Below are 14,921 nucleotides of genomic sequence, written 5' to 3' on the forward strand. Positions count from 1 at the left end.
CAATGACCAACTAAATGGATATTTGAGGTGAATTTGCATTGTGAGACCCGGTTGAGTAAGCCCCAAAAATTACGATTTTACACCATCTTTTTGTGAAAATAGGGGTATCGGCAAAGTTTACAGAATAAAATATATCGGTGACCCATGTGGAAAAACGACACGCGTCGTAGTAATGTTAATATTGTCAATATCGGGCAGAGTTACAAAGATTACATTTAGGATAGGACTTTAAATAGAAAATTGATTAAAATTAAAAAAATCCGGTTAAAATAAAAAAAAATCTGATTAAAATATAACAAAATGATTTTTTTTTAAATCATGACTTTGTGCACCCTGAGTCATATTGTACTCAAAAAAGCCTTTTGTAGGAAAATTTTGGGGTAGTTCTGATTTCTCTGTTTATTATGTTTTTGGGGGTGCCCAATTCGTAAATATTAAAAATAATTATTATATTAATAATTAAATTAACATTAACTCTATTCAAAATTAAAGTAAATATAATTTTCTATAAAGGTACATTCAGGTTGAGAGCGTCGAGCGTCGCGTCGCGTTTGCGTCGCGTCCGCGTGTCGAAATGGAATCAATTGACTTAACTTAAATTAGACCGTTCAGGTAGACAGCGTCGCGTTTGGCGTTGCGCTAGCGTCCGATGAGCGTCGGGGTTCGAGTTCAATGGGGCGGACGCGTCGCAAACGCGACGCGACGCTCGACGCTCTCAGCCTAAATGTACCTTAAGGATTCAGCGCCCCAAAAAACATAAAGAACAGAATAAATCAGAACTACCCCAAAACTTTCCACAAAAAATATAATTTGACTAAACCTGATTAGATAAAAAAAAGTAAACACCTTTTTATCAAGAAACAGTCCTCGATAAAGTGAAAAAACCTGTCCCTTTTTATTTTGCAAGAATATTTTTCCTTGAGCAGTAGCATACGTATCTAAACTGTCCTCTTCTTCAGTGTCTGATCCAGATATACTTGACACATCATCTAAAAAATTCCTTTAAAGTTCTGTTTAAAATTATAGTAAAGTCTACTCACCGTTTTCTGTTTTATTCAAAAATTCTTCTTCAGAAACTGGAGCTCTTGACTGAATTGATTGCTTTAGATTATACCTATGCCAATCTAATCGATAGTGTTCTCTTTGTTGTTGCACATTTGAAAAATCTGTTTGACAATAAGAACAAGACAAATTATTCTTACTGCTCCAGTTTGTTTGTTTCTTTTCCAAATCATCTAAAATTTAAAATTAAAAAAATATTGTGAGTGCACTATGTATGCATATTTGAGGTGAAACTTCTTACTAACATATTAATTAGTGGTGGGCAAAACTGTTATATTTAGATAACAGTTGAAACTGTTATAGTTATTTATAAAAAGTAGCTTAAAATAACAGCTTAAAAATAACAGGTTTCTTTATTTCCTCTTATAAAGACAATCCGGGGACATACTGTATAAACAAGGGTAATATCTAATTATAGTATTTCAAGAGATTAATTTTTCTTGGTGCGATTCCAAATAATTTGAAGTATGTATAATTTAGCCTTTACTTGTTTTAGTAGTTGAAAAGTAATATCTTTATTTAGTGTATTTTTAGTATCTACCGTTTGTTGTATCAGTATCTCTGAATAGTAAATTTGTTTTTTGAAGAGCTTTAAATCGCAGCAAAACCAACGAATATACATTATTTAAAATTAATATTATACTCAATGTGTTTGCTACGTTTTAAACAGTCTTTTCTTAACATAGTTTTTATTCTTATCACCATCTATAACAGTAATAGTCTTAGACAGTGGTGAAAATACAAAACTATTGCTTTGCAACTACTGTATTGTAATAATTTAAGACTAGGAAAATTTAGAAAAACTCAAAACTTTTTTTCTAAAGCATTTCTTTGGAAAAATATATATACTACTAAATAATTAATTAAATTGTTATTTCCATTTTTTATTAAGTACTTCTCATTATTATAATAAATAAATTAATCGCTAAATTTCTAAGCACCGTTCACAATTTCTTCAAGTAAATATACTAAAATTGTCTTTGAAGAGTTTTAATATTTAGCAAAAATAATTAAAGTATATATTTAAAGATATTAATAAAAATAACTAACTAACTGAAACTTAATAACTAAGTACTGAAACATACAGCGCCATAATATCTCGACCTCCGCCTGTGATGCTTGTAACAGGTTGAAAAGCGATGTATCTAAAACAACTGATGCGTTATTCTCCAACCTGTTTCGAACCTCCATCGACAATCGACCGATGCAGTAGCGTTACTTTCCTACTCCGATTATCTCGACCGCCGCCTGTTATGCTCGTAACAGGTTAAAAACCAACGTATCAAAATTGACTGCTTATTTTCTATACGTTATTCTCCAACCCGTTGCCTCCATCGACAATCGACCGATGCAGCAGCGTTACTTTCCCACTCCTGTTATCTTGACCGCCAGGCGTTATGCCCGCAAGTGTTTCAAAAAAGCTGCTTCTTTTATATATCTGTTGTCTGTATCTCGCCGCCTGTATAGATGGTTGTCGAAATAACATGTTTTCCATCCATACTAGTTGTTTTTTGGAATTGCTTCGAGCCGCATAGAATTTCGTGGCGGTGCAGAGCGCAGACTTTGTTTCACGAGCTGTCGATCTGTACGTGTCGTTATTTTATATCTGTTATTTTTTAGAAGTAGTAACGGTTGCGTTATATTATTTCTAAATAATTGTTATAAAATACCATATAGTTAAATAACAACCCATCACTAATATTAATTATTAAATTGAAGGACTTGAAGGACATGTTTGAGAAAGTGTAGTTTGAAATGTTGAAAAAGTAATAAACTAAAAATTAATAAATAATTTGATTCACTTTCACAAAATTTGTATTAAAATGACCGTCTGTCTGTCTGGGGACTCCATTCGGGTACCTCTATCCCCGTGCCCAGTTTGGTTCCAATCGACACACAATTAAGAAAAATGATGATGATTTCGTCCATTTAGAGGCATCGGTTCGAAACGTCGACAGCGTCATCCTCTAGCCCGTCCCCAATTATGCAGAAATCGACCCACATTTTCCTTCAATATCAAATCCTTAGTCCCACCCTGAAGAAGATGTAAAAGAAACGTTGTATCCAACTTTGCAGAGTGGGAACCGTGTGCACCGTCGCTCACAGTTCGCGATCGGACATCAACTTTTGCCGTTTCTTACGTCATAACTAACTGTAACAGTGACACGTGTCGTACACGGTCAAATTGGCTTTGGTCCAATCTATCGACATACCAAATTTCACTTAAATTAGACAATTTTTTCTAAGCCGTAAGCTGACCTTACCACTTTTCCCCTCGCCTGTCATGTCGCATGTGGTGTCACGACGTTGAGTTGTCACAACATCCTGTATTTTTTACAATAAATCGAAGCAGATTCAAATGCTCTTTCAAACTAAACTTGCGTGCATAGAAATCGGCCCACTGTAAACTTTTGACTTTAACTGTGTCTTTTAGAATCTATTTATCAGACCAAGAAAAAAATATGAGCTGTTTCAAAGACAATTTAACATGCTTTAATATGAGTATAAATTTATCCAAAGTACTTATCGTTTTTATGCGTAGCAACGGGTAAACAAATGAAAAGCATTTGTGTTGTGGTGACAATATGGTGACAATAAGAATAAAAAACTTATCAAATACTGCAATTTACTGTTACTTTGTAATCAAAATTTGCACATTGTTCTTTTATTGTTTGATTTGTTGTGTTTCATTGTTTGATTAGTGTTTCAAAGTAATCGCTTTAATCGAAAATGGACTTCTTAAACAGAGAGCCGCAGCTCGGCAATTGCATATGACACGCGGAGCGGTTCGAAGAGTGTGTGAACGATAAGAGGAGACTCGATCCTTTCGTAGGCGACCTGGAACTGGTAGAAAGAGATATACAACGGATCGTGATGACCGCTTTATTGTGTCAAAAATATTAAGAAATCGGCATCTAAATGATATTCAGGTGCAACAACAGCTCCGTGAAACACGAGGAGTGACTGTTAGTCAGAGGACAGTAAGACGAAGATTGAAGGAAAGTAACATGACCCCCAAAATACCCGCAATTGGTCCAAAACTTACCCCAGCTGATCGTCAAACACGACTGCCTTTTGCACGGAACATCTGAATTGAACACTAGAACAATGGGAATGTGTTTTATTCTCAGGTGAGACCAGGATATGCCTCTATGGTAGCGACCGAAGAAGAAAAGTGTTCCAGAGGCCAGGTGAACGATTCGCAGAATGCTGCATTGAGGAGCGGATTTGCTTATGGAGGTGGTTTCTGCATGATCTGGGGTACAATTTCTATGACTGCGCGAGCCGACCCAGTTTTTATCCGTTGGGACGACCGTGGGTACGGGAGAGGAGGTTTAACTGGTGCTACGTATATTGAGGAGATTTTAGCAGTTCATGTGGTACCTTACGTCGACTAGATTGGGAGCGAATTCACTTTTATGCATGACAATGCGCGAGCAGACACATCAAGAATCGTACACGATTACATTTCAGAAGTCGGTTTTCGGGTTATGGAATGGTCAGCATGCAGTCCAGACTCAAACACGATAGAACATTTATGGGATGAGCTAAAATGAAGGATTTGTGCTAGACAAAGAGCCCCAACCTCTATCCCAGAACTCCTTGTTGCTGTATAAGAAGAGTGGCTTAACATACCGCAAGCAACAATATCAAACTTGATTTAATCTATGCCAAACTGTATGAGAGATGTTGTAAGAGCAAAAGGGGGTTATACGCATTATTGAAAATTTATTTTAGTTAATTGTCAATAAATAAATAAATATATAATGGCATACATCTTAGTAATAAAAAACGATAATTTGTTTCATGCATTAATTTAATAATTTTAATCCAAAGAAACCGAAATACAAATTAATATCTCTAAACTCTTTTCAAAGAATATAAAACTGTCTTTCAAACAGTATATACTTTTTCTTAATCTGACAAATATATTCTAAAAAATATATAGTTAACTTCAAAAGTTTGTCTTGGGCCGATTTCTATGCACGCAAGTGTATATTAGAGTTTCCTATACCTATCTAGCTCAGATTTTGCATAAAAAACGATTTTTAAATAAAATCAGGGGCGGGAAAGTGAAATAGCAACAGCGGTTCCACCGTTTCCACGGAAATCTCAAATAAAGTAGTTCAAGCCCTAGCCACTAGGTGGTAGTGCAATTAATTTTTAGGTTAAGAAGTTGCTACTAGTTATTGCCAGATGGCGTTAAATCAGAATTTTTTTGTAGTTTCCATAGTTTCCAACGGCCATTGTCATATTATTGTCAAATTCTCAAAAAATATTGTCGTTGTCATAGCGCCAATCATAATATTATCAAATAAATGATTATCAAAATGTTTTTCAAACTATAATTTGTTATATGTGTTTTAATTAGACAATTCCTTTTGTTTGTGGCCCTAAAAATATAATGTAAGTCTTTTATTTTTGCATAATTTAAGTACCTATTTATATTTACTTCATTTACAAAACTTTGGGCGTATTACGTTGGTCTTGTTTTATTATAATAAACGACGTTATAGTTATTAACGTAATAAGGCCGATAAACAACAAATAACGGCCGGGCTGAAGTTTGTGATCCGAGGCGATAGCCGAGGATCATAAGCAGCCAAGGCCGTTATTTGTTATCGGCCGTGTTGCGTTCTAGATTTTTCGTCATACTGCAGATTTTTTAGAGCAATAAACACTACTATTTAATAACAAATTTTATTGAACAATAAGGAGTATAATATTTACAAGTAAGGATAAAAAATACATAATGTCTTATACTAAAATTCATTTTTCATGATAATGAACATGGAAATTAAAAGTGCACTTGTTGTTCTTAGAAATCTGTAATCCTTCCCAGGGATTTACAGATTTTATAGAAGAAGATGATGCTACTGAAGAATGGCAAATATTTGTATCCACTAAAGACACATTATTTTTTGGAGCTATCATGAAAAAGTTGATTTGTTATTTTCATTCTTTTGAAAACTGATTTTTCTATGTAAGTTTCTGCCACTGTTGAAGACTCCCATCCTCCTAGCTCCTTTAGCGATAGTAAATCACCACCATTTTCGGCGAGCATGGTTGCTGATGATCTACGAAATGAATGCCCTGTATAACGTTCTGGATTCTCCAAGTTCAAAAATTTTGCAATTTTCTGCGGTACGCTCCCGATGGTATGTATACCGACGATTTGTTTAACACACTTGCCTTTCTTGTAACCAATGAAAAATTTTGGATTGTCAAAGTTACGAGGACGCAGGTTGATGTATTTTTTGTATAAACCATAGGCATCAAACGGAAGGCCCGTTTTGGAATAAGAAATTTCCTATCTTTCTTATTTTAGTATTTCTTAATGAGACAAGAATATTTTTCTCCGAATCTTCGAAATCATCAACTGTGAGTGACCAAAGCTCGCTGCGCCTACAAGCTCCAAGAATACCAAGCACCAATACAATTTTTTCGAGTAACCAGGTGTAATCATCGGCATCCAGTAGAAAATTATTTATGTCATTCTCCGACAGAACTTTGGCTTTTTTGGTGAATAACCTTCGTTTTTGCGCCTCAGAAACATGAACAGTTTACCAAATCTATGAACAAATATAATTTAGATGAGTATGATTAAATATCGAAGAATATAATGGCTTTTACCTTGATATGTCGATGTTTTCATATACTCTCAACGCAAGCTTCAGCATGGATATCTTTGTCCACAGTGATGTAGGAGAATACATTTCAGACATTCTTTTAGCATAAGCCAGCAATACCGCTTCATTTACGCTGTTTATACTTCTATCCTGCCGCCACTTCAAAAATTGTCATATTCCTGCTGATATCTCTCTCTGGTTATAGTCGGAAGTAAATTTTGAGTAGCCGCAGCCGCTTCCTCCTGTATTTCCAACGGAATTTCTCGCGACATCTCGCTATGGTCTATTTTCCCAATTTTTGAAAAGTCCAACTGACAATAAATAGTCATTGTTGCAGGTGACAGACGTTACGATTACCTTAGAAACTTAACGGCCGCCGGCCGTTATGATAACGTCCGGCGGACGTTATATGTATCTTTTCCATTCTGATTTTGCTTATGTTATAATAATATAACAATATAGTATGACGAAAAATATTTGACTTATAAATAAAAACTTTAAATAATAAATAATATTTCACATGTTTGGCTTTAATTCTATTTAATAATTGTATAAATTATACTGTTAAATCTTATTTTTTACACATCACAACGATACTTGTTATTAGTTTGTTGAATTTGTGTAAAAAATAAGATTTAATAATCAAATGTAATTATATATTTTAGAGTAAAATTCAATAAATACGCTCATTTAAAAAGCCCGCGCTTCGATCCATTTAAAACAATCCCTACTCAATAGATGGCGCCACTTCTGTAGGACCCTTTTTCAGTATGGCAGAGTCTATTCTTTTTCTAGCTAGGTATATTCTTTGAATAAAATTGCAATCAAAATGATTCGTGTCGCCATGGCAATTTTTTAGTGACAGTAACTATTTTCAAAGTCGACGTTAGTTTATGGACATTCTTGTTTATAATCTGCTGGCGGAACAAATATATATGTTACTAGTAATTTTATTTTGTGAGGAAAATTGCTTCTTGCCCACAAGGGCTTATGCTCAAAGATAAATCCAAATAGGAATCTTCCTGATAAGCGTTCCTTTGAAAAACTACTTGTCCTATTTCGCCGAGCTGGTAGTGTGGTTTATAAAAAACCTATTAGGCAGAAACCTGTCGTTGGAAGTGAAGAATATGAATTTGCCGTAATTGGCTCTTTTATAGAAAATCCATATATCTACAAGTCATCGTAAAATAAATCAAAGAACTACTTCTTCGTTTTTCTTGATAGAATAATAAATACCGTAATCGAATAAAAACGGCGTCAGCGATGGCTATGAAATGACAATCGATAACATTTCCCATTTAAATTTACATATAAAATGACAGCGATCTTCATTTCATAGCCATCGCTGACGCCGTTTTTATTCCATCATACGATATTATTTATTAAACTATTGTAGGTAAATTAAATAAAAGTAAACTGGTATAAATTTAAATAAGTCCATAAACTAATTTCGATTTTGAAAATAGCTACTGTCACTAGAAACTTGCTATGACGGCACTAGCCCTCTTGGTTGCCATTTTATTGAAAAAATTGCTCTTTATTCAAAATCTGAGCTAGATAAGTATAGGTAGTATATTAGGAAACCCTAATATAGTTTGAAAGAGCATTTGAATCTGCTTCGATTTATTTAAAAAATACAGGGTGTTGTATTTGAAATAACGAAGTTTTTATGTAAAATAAATTAGTAAAATAGATCAGCAAATTTTGGTACTCCTGTATAAATTTAAGGAAGCAATAACATTTTTCTGTAAAGTTTATTTCTCTACCTTTAAACTCTGCACAAGAGTTAATTCTGAAAAGTAATGTACAGGGTGTTAATAATCTATTCTATTGCAGCATGCAAATTTAAATGTCTTTTAATATCTCAAAAACCAAAAATTTTAAATATATTTAACCCTAATGCCTTTTTTTTGGGCCCAAGAATCCAAAAATGAAATAAAATACCGGGTGTTCCATAAGAAAAAATATAACTTTGGTATGGATCTTAGTTTTGAAACACCATGTATATTTCAAAATAATTTTAAATTGTGCACATTGCCTCCCCACATATACCCATCAAATATTTTGTTTCTACATCTTTCCGTTTTCGTATAATCAACCGAGGCGAACGAGGTGCGCCACCCTGTATTTTTGTAAATTACAATTGAATTTTTTGTACATACCTTTAGTATCAGTGACTTTCTCTAATATACCATCTAAAAGGACTGGCTTTACATTTTCATCAAATGCTTGGTAAAATGTTTCATTAAATACAACTTCATTAATGATTTCCCGTTTCGACATGGTGCTTTAATTTACTACAACAAAATAGAATGTATAAATTCCTAGTTTATCTTTGAATATAAGAATATCACAAGTGTTTCTCTTGGAAAACACACACTTACTAACTGTGGACTAAGCTAAGATAAATTAAATACTTCAATATTGCACAATCTAAAATAATGTTTATAATTATTGTCTTGTAAATAGGTGTTCCAAGAATATGATCTGTAATGGGACATTTAAAAAAAGGTTGTTCACTGGGATGTTCGTTTATAAATATTTATTTGAAAAATATATAACTATAATAATCTACTATAAATTACAATTATGCTTGTATCAATTGAATAAGTGATGCTTAAGTATAATTCTAGCAATTATGTATACAATTTTAATAGTCTGATTAAATTATAAGCTACCAAAATAATTATCTACATAATTGTAACTTTGTTACAAAAAGAATTGGAAGTAAAATATACCACCAAAATATTGCAAAAATTGACTATTCGTTTAAATATATAATATAATAAAAATATAAAATGAGATGCAATTTAATAAATTATAAAGCTGCTTATGTAAATGAGTTAAAAGTCTATACTATTTCCATTGCACTTAATACTGTATTGAGACACCTTTTAGATACATAAAAGATGTAACTAGTAAGCCGAGTAACACAGCAAAGACATAATTAAGATGAAAAGTGTGACCCGACTGAATTCTAAAACAACATAAATTTTGTATTTGTAATTTAGAAAATAGTCTTTATAAAACAAACCTTATTTTCTGAGGCGATAATGGACTGGGCGGATTTACGCCTGGTACACTTGAATCCAAATAAACACACATCCATGTAAAGTACGTAGTTAAAAAGCCACATAAAATGGGTAGCCAAAATTTGCTAAATCTTACTGCTGTTTTCCAGGAATTTGTAAACATAACTTGTCCATTCTCGGTTATAACAGTATAGGACACTAGTTTTCGCTCTAGGATAATATTCTGGATGGCTTCATCTGAAAATATCAAGCAAAAAACTTAAATTACTATTTGCTTTACCTTTTTTCGCCATATCTTTGACGGATGGCGTAATCTCTAACCTCTAAAAGCTTTTCTGATGTACCTGTTCTAATAAATACATTAAATCGGAAATAAACTTACAGTTTCCATAATAGAGTTTCCCAAAAACCACCAGCAACGAAAAAAATAGCCCAATAACAGCCCATCTTCTTTCATTAGTCCACGATTCTTCTGGTATATATTTTCTACTTTTAGGAGTTGCATTTACACCATTTTTGACAAACTTTTCACTCAACCGATTTTGAAACATCGCGATTTTTTCTTTCTTGGCTTTTTCGCACGGTAAATTTAATTTAAAAACCAGAGAAAAATTGAGTTCTAACAGAATATAAAAATATTGACTTACCTTCTGATTTTACTGATGACGTCATTGACGTCACCCGTCAGATTCAAATGTAAATAAAGAAATATGAACTAATCCACGGCAAACGTAAATACTGGGTAGACTGCATTCCAAATAATATGCTATCTTTTAGTTCTAACTTTTAACTCTATGTTATTTACCATTTTTAAATAACAAATATATCTATATCAAACAAATATTAGACACAATATTTTATTTTGCTATTTAATTTTAATAGTTTTTGTTTTTTAAAACATAAATAAGATATACCAGGTGCGTCTCCAAAATGGCCTACCACTATAGCCTTTTTATTTTTTCAGACAAAAGAAGAGACTTGGTATGTTTAGTATATTATGCCATAAATTAGCATAGATTGACGTATTCAATAATTGTTTTTGGTCGCTTCCTGTGTCACGGGAAATGACTAAAACTTTTGATTTTTAAATTGCACCCTCTATATTTTTTTTCACTTTATTCGATAGAAAATGACATTCTGAATTTCTATTCAGAATGAGATATCATATGTCAACTTTTGATATTCTCGCTTAAAAAAATCGTATTTTAAACTTCAATCTAGAGTGCCATGGCCTTGTATATATATATATATGTTTAAAGTAGATCAACCTAAGACGTTTATGTACTAAGACTACTAGATGGCAGGAACGGTTTCCCAACAGAAAAATATTTTTTGTTACTCTGAATTTTGAAGCTACCAATAGAAACAGAGAAAATAAAAATCGATAATTTTCGGAGTGTGCCAATTGGTTACTAATCGACCAGATACTTTTTGTCTATTAGATATGCTAAAAAAGCCGGCAATTATACAATTCGACCATTGTAAATACCCGACAAATTCTTCAATACCGACAAGGCCGATGTTTCTCACTGATAAGAAATAAAAATGTTTGTTTAGATAATTTTCGAGATATTTTTTCTTTCTGAATGCACATTTTAAAGTATTTTATATTCTTTGCCCCCTTTACCTATTATCCTGGTTGCACGTATGGAAGTTCTGTTTCTTCTAGTTTTAGAAAATGTTCTTATTTCTTTTTTCTTTGTAGTTGTAGTGTAAAATTAGATTAATTTATTAAGTTTAATTTTATAGTGTTTAGTGTAGCATGTTAGTGTAGTCTACCAAAAATAGTTAAGTAGTGTTTTTATAGTTTATTTTGTAGTTAAGTAGTAGGTGAAGGGATAATTTTGTTATTTTTTCTTTTTGTTTGATAAATTAGTAAGTTTGATAATTTGTTCAGTGTAGAATACAAGAATAAGTAGCTGTGTAGTGTTTTTAAGATATTATATTCGTTTATTTTGTAGTTGAGTAGTAGGTGAAGGGGTAATTGGGTATTTCTTCTTTTTGTTTTTCTTGAAATAATTGTAGCACTTCTATTAAGTATTGTGATAGATACACTATATCTGCCTTCAACTTCGTTGAAAAGTGCGTTATCATATAATCTTGGTTTTCTGGTAGCAGAATATACGAAAAAAAATATGATCAAATTTATTTGAAATTAAATTAATCTAGTCTTATTAATCAAATTAAACTAGTCAAATAATAATAATAGTTAGTTTCAAAATACTATACAGTGTGAGTTTCCTACGATGTTCTCTATGGGTATCTCGAAAACTACTGGAGATAGAGAGTCGGTTAATGGGGAAAGAATTGCAGTTTTGTGGGGTCATAAATATGCGCCTTTCGGATTTTTGAAAAAGTTTATCGCCTACTAGATATTTCGAAAAAAAAACAAATTTTGGTTATTTTAAAACTTGTCCCTAATTCCATTATAATCTATTTTAGGCAAAAAGTTTTCAGATAAAAGTTGTAGATAATCACATACCTAATGAGTTTGTGTTTTCTGATTTTTTCTAAAGCCTGTAATTTTTGACCATAGTTGGCCATGACTTCATAAAAATTGCCATTTTTAAGCTTTTCAGCGATATAGGTATATATGTTTTTTTCGAAAAATTACAGTTAGATACAGAGTTATAGTTATAGCCAATTTTTTTCTTTCTTGGCTAATTTCACTTAGTTAGCATGGTATTTTTACACTGTTATGATTTATAACATAAAAACATAGAATATGTTATTAAACGGTTCTTTACGATTTATATTACGCAAACTAAAACTTCATAATATCACTACCCCATACGCTTAAGTTATTTTAGAAATGTTCTCCCGTACCGCCTCTATTTTCCTTTGCATAATTGTGATATAAATAATTTTTAACATTTCTTTCATTATGGGGGGGGGGGAGATGTCATAATGAAAGTCATGTTGGAACCACCCTATTGATGCGCGACTATCTAAATTTAACTTTTCTAACATGTCTTGAAAACCGTTCTCTAAAAAACGTAAATAGCGTTCAACGGTCAACGTATCCTGGAAAATGTATGGTCATGAAAAGTTGAACCAATAATCCTACACGCTTTTCTTCATTTAAAAAATTCATATTTACAATTTTTGTTTATTTTAATTTACAATTTTGAATTGGAGAGTTTTGCATTTCTGAAGGCAACGACGATTGAACTTGTTTCCATGGCTAACTAAGTAAAATTGTTTTAAAATTATAAGAATTGACTATACTATAACTCAATAATTTTTTCGAAAAAAAACATATTATAGCTTATATCGCTATAAAGCTTAAAAAATGGTGCTTTTTATGATGTCATGGCCATACAGGGTTCTGAAAACTACATGTTACTTTTAAAAACTACATAAACTACATTACATGTAGTTAATGTAGTTTATGTAGAGGGTGTAGTTTATGTAACCTATGTCAAATATCAAAGGTTTGAGGTCAGGTTATAATAAGTTGAAGCTTTAAAAACACATAATGAATTTAAGAAAACAGAAGAAATATGGCTTTAAATATAATATTTACATCATATTATCTCTATAACACCTCATACAAAGGAAAATTATTCATAATATCAATACATAGTTTATTAACGTAGTTTTCTTGTAGTTAATGAACGGGAAAAGACGTAGTTTTTGAAGAAAAACTACACGTAGTTAATCAGGTAAATTACGTCTTAATTAACTACTTCCGAACCCTCATGGCCAACTATGGTTTCCATTTAAAAAAAAAACATGTTTGTCTCATATGTCAAAAATGACAGGCTTTAGAAAAAACAGAGGACGCAATCTCATTAAGGATGTGATTATCTACAACTGTTATCTGAAAACTTTTTGATTAAAACAGACTATAATGGAATTAAGGACAATTTTTAAAATAGCCAAAGTTTTTTTTTCGAAATATCTAGTAATCCATGAACTGTTTCAAAAATCTGAAAGGCGCATATTTGTGACCTCACAAAACTGCAATTCTTTCCCCATTTAACCGACTCTTTATCTCCAGTAGTTTTCGAAAAACCCATAGAGAACGTCGCACTATATACTAGAGATAAGAGACCCTGTGTATTGAAAATACTGAAGACCATATGAAACAGAATAAAAAATAAATCTTGCATTATCTAATTAAATTATTTTCCTGATACATTTTTTTTAATGAAAATGTACTTGAATTATTTCAGTTAGACATGTATCCTGCTTTTAGAAAGTTTTATGGTTTAACGGGATTTGTGTGTGAGTTAAATAATGAAATTTTTATTTTTTATTTCTTCACACATACAAAGTTAAAGCAAACTTGATTTTAAAACTCGGCTATATTTTACATTAATAAAGATTTAATTGGTGTAATAAAGATTTAAATGGTGTATTAAGTACAATATATTTATTTTAATGTCAAATAATATTGAAGCAAGTTGCAATTTTTTGAACATTTAATGAAGAATGTAAAAAGTTTTATGTTTTCAAAAAAAATATAGTAAAATTCGTAAAACACTCAATTTAGAATAAAATAATCTAAGAATGAAATGATTCTTTTATGCACTGCATTAAATCAAATTAAAGTAGGTATGTAACTTTTTTTAAATATTAATTAACAGTAATTAGCATTATCATAAATTATAAAAAATGTACCAACATATCAAAATAATAATTTCTTTGTTAATACGGTTTAGAATTTTTAAAATAACAGGCAAAAATAATGCACAATCTACAATAAAATAAAAGTTTCGTTTGAATTTCTTAATCAGCCGATCACTGTTAAAGATGAGTAGGAGATATTAGCCGATTGGGCTCCTCCACATGCGCAGTTCGCTTGACCTTGACATATGTGGCTTTCAAACCTCCTTGAGTGATTCCAGAAAGAACCTTGTTGTGAGACCTTAAACGACCTTTAAGGTTGACTTTCAGATGTATTTGAAATGCGTTTGTGTACCCTTCACAAGCAGCACAATTTGTCTAGCCGGTTGAGCAACTTAAAGAATATATAAACAAGAGCCATGGCTATGTTAAAAACACTAATATTTAATCATGGAGCTTTGAAAAAATAGATTTGATCGTCTAATTTTCTTCGTATCTTGTCCTGGCCGGGTAAGAGATGTCCAAATCTTATTTTTAATCATATCTTATATTTTTCCAAATGGAAGGGTGGCTCATTAGCATAATCGGAAAAAGCATTATTTACTATAATAATTTGGTACCACAC

General features: G+C 31.8%; 1 protein-coding gene across 2 annotated transcripts in view; it reads right to left on the bottom strand.

The window, feature by feature from the left end:
• LOC115879356 (ankyrin repeat and zinc finger domain-containing protein 1-like) overlaps window positions 1–10,422 on the bottom strand; it is a 29,960-nt gene extending 19,538 nt beyond the window's left edge. Inside the window, exons 1-4 of one of the 2 annotated variants that reach the window (XM_030896136.1) lie at window positions 10,372–10,422; window positions 8,855–8,989; window positions 1,041–1,235; window positions 847–989 (exon numbers count right to left, since the gene is read on the bottom strand). In XM_030896136.1, coding sequence (XP_030751996.1) covers window positions 847–989; window positions 1,041–1,235; window positions 8,855–8,975 — 459 coding nt within the window. In that variant the 5' untranslated portion in view covers window positions 8,976–8,989; window positions 10,372–10,422. Of the gene's footprint in view, window positions 1–846; window positions 990–1,040; window positions 1,236–8,854; window positions 8,990–9,726; window positions 9,864–10,371 lie in introns of those variants that run through there. The other variant, XM_030896138.1, reaches the window with a different exon arrangement.
• Window positions 10,423–14,921: the final 4,499 nt, after the last annotated feature.

Source organism: Sitophilus oryzae, unplaced genomic scaffold (genome assembly GCF_002938485.1).
Source record: "Sitophilus oryzae breed Bouriz unplaced genomic scaffold, Soryzae_2.0 scaffold_1576_pilon_pilon, whole genome shotgun sequence".
Taxonomy (NCBI): Eukaryota; Metazoa; Arthropoda; class Insecta; order Coleoptera; family Curculionidae; genus Sitophilus; species Sitophilus oryzae.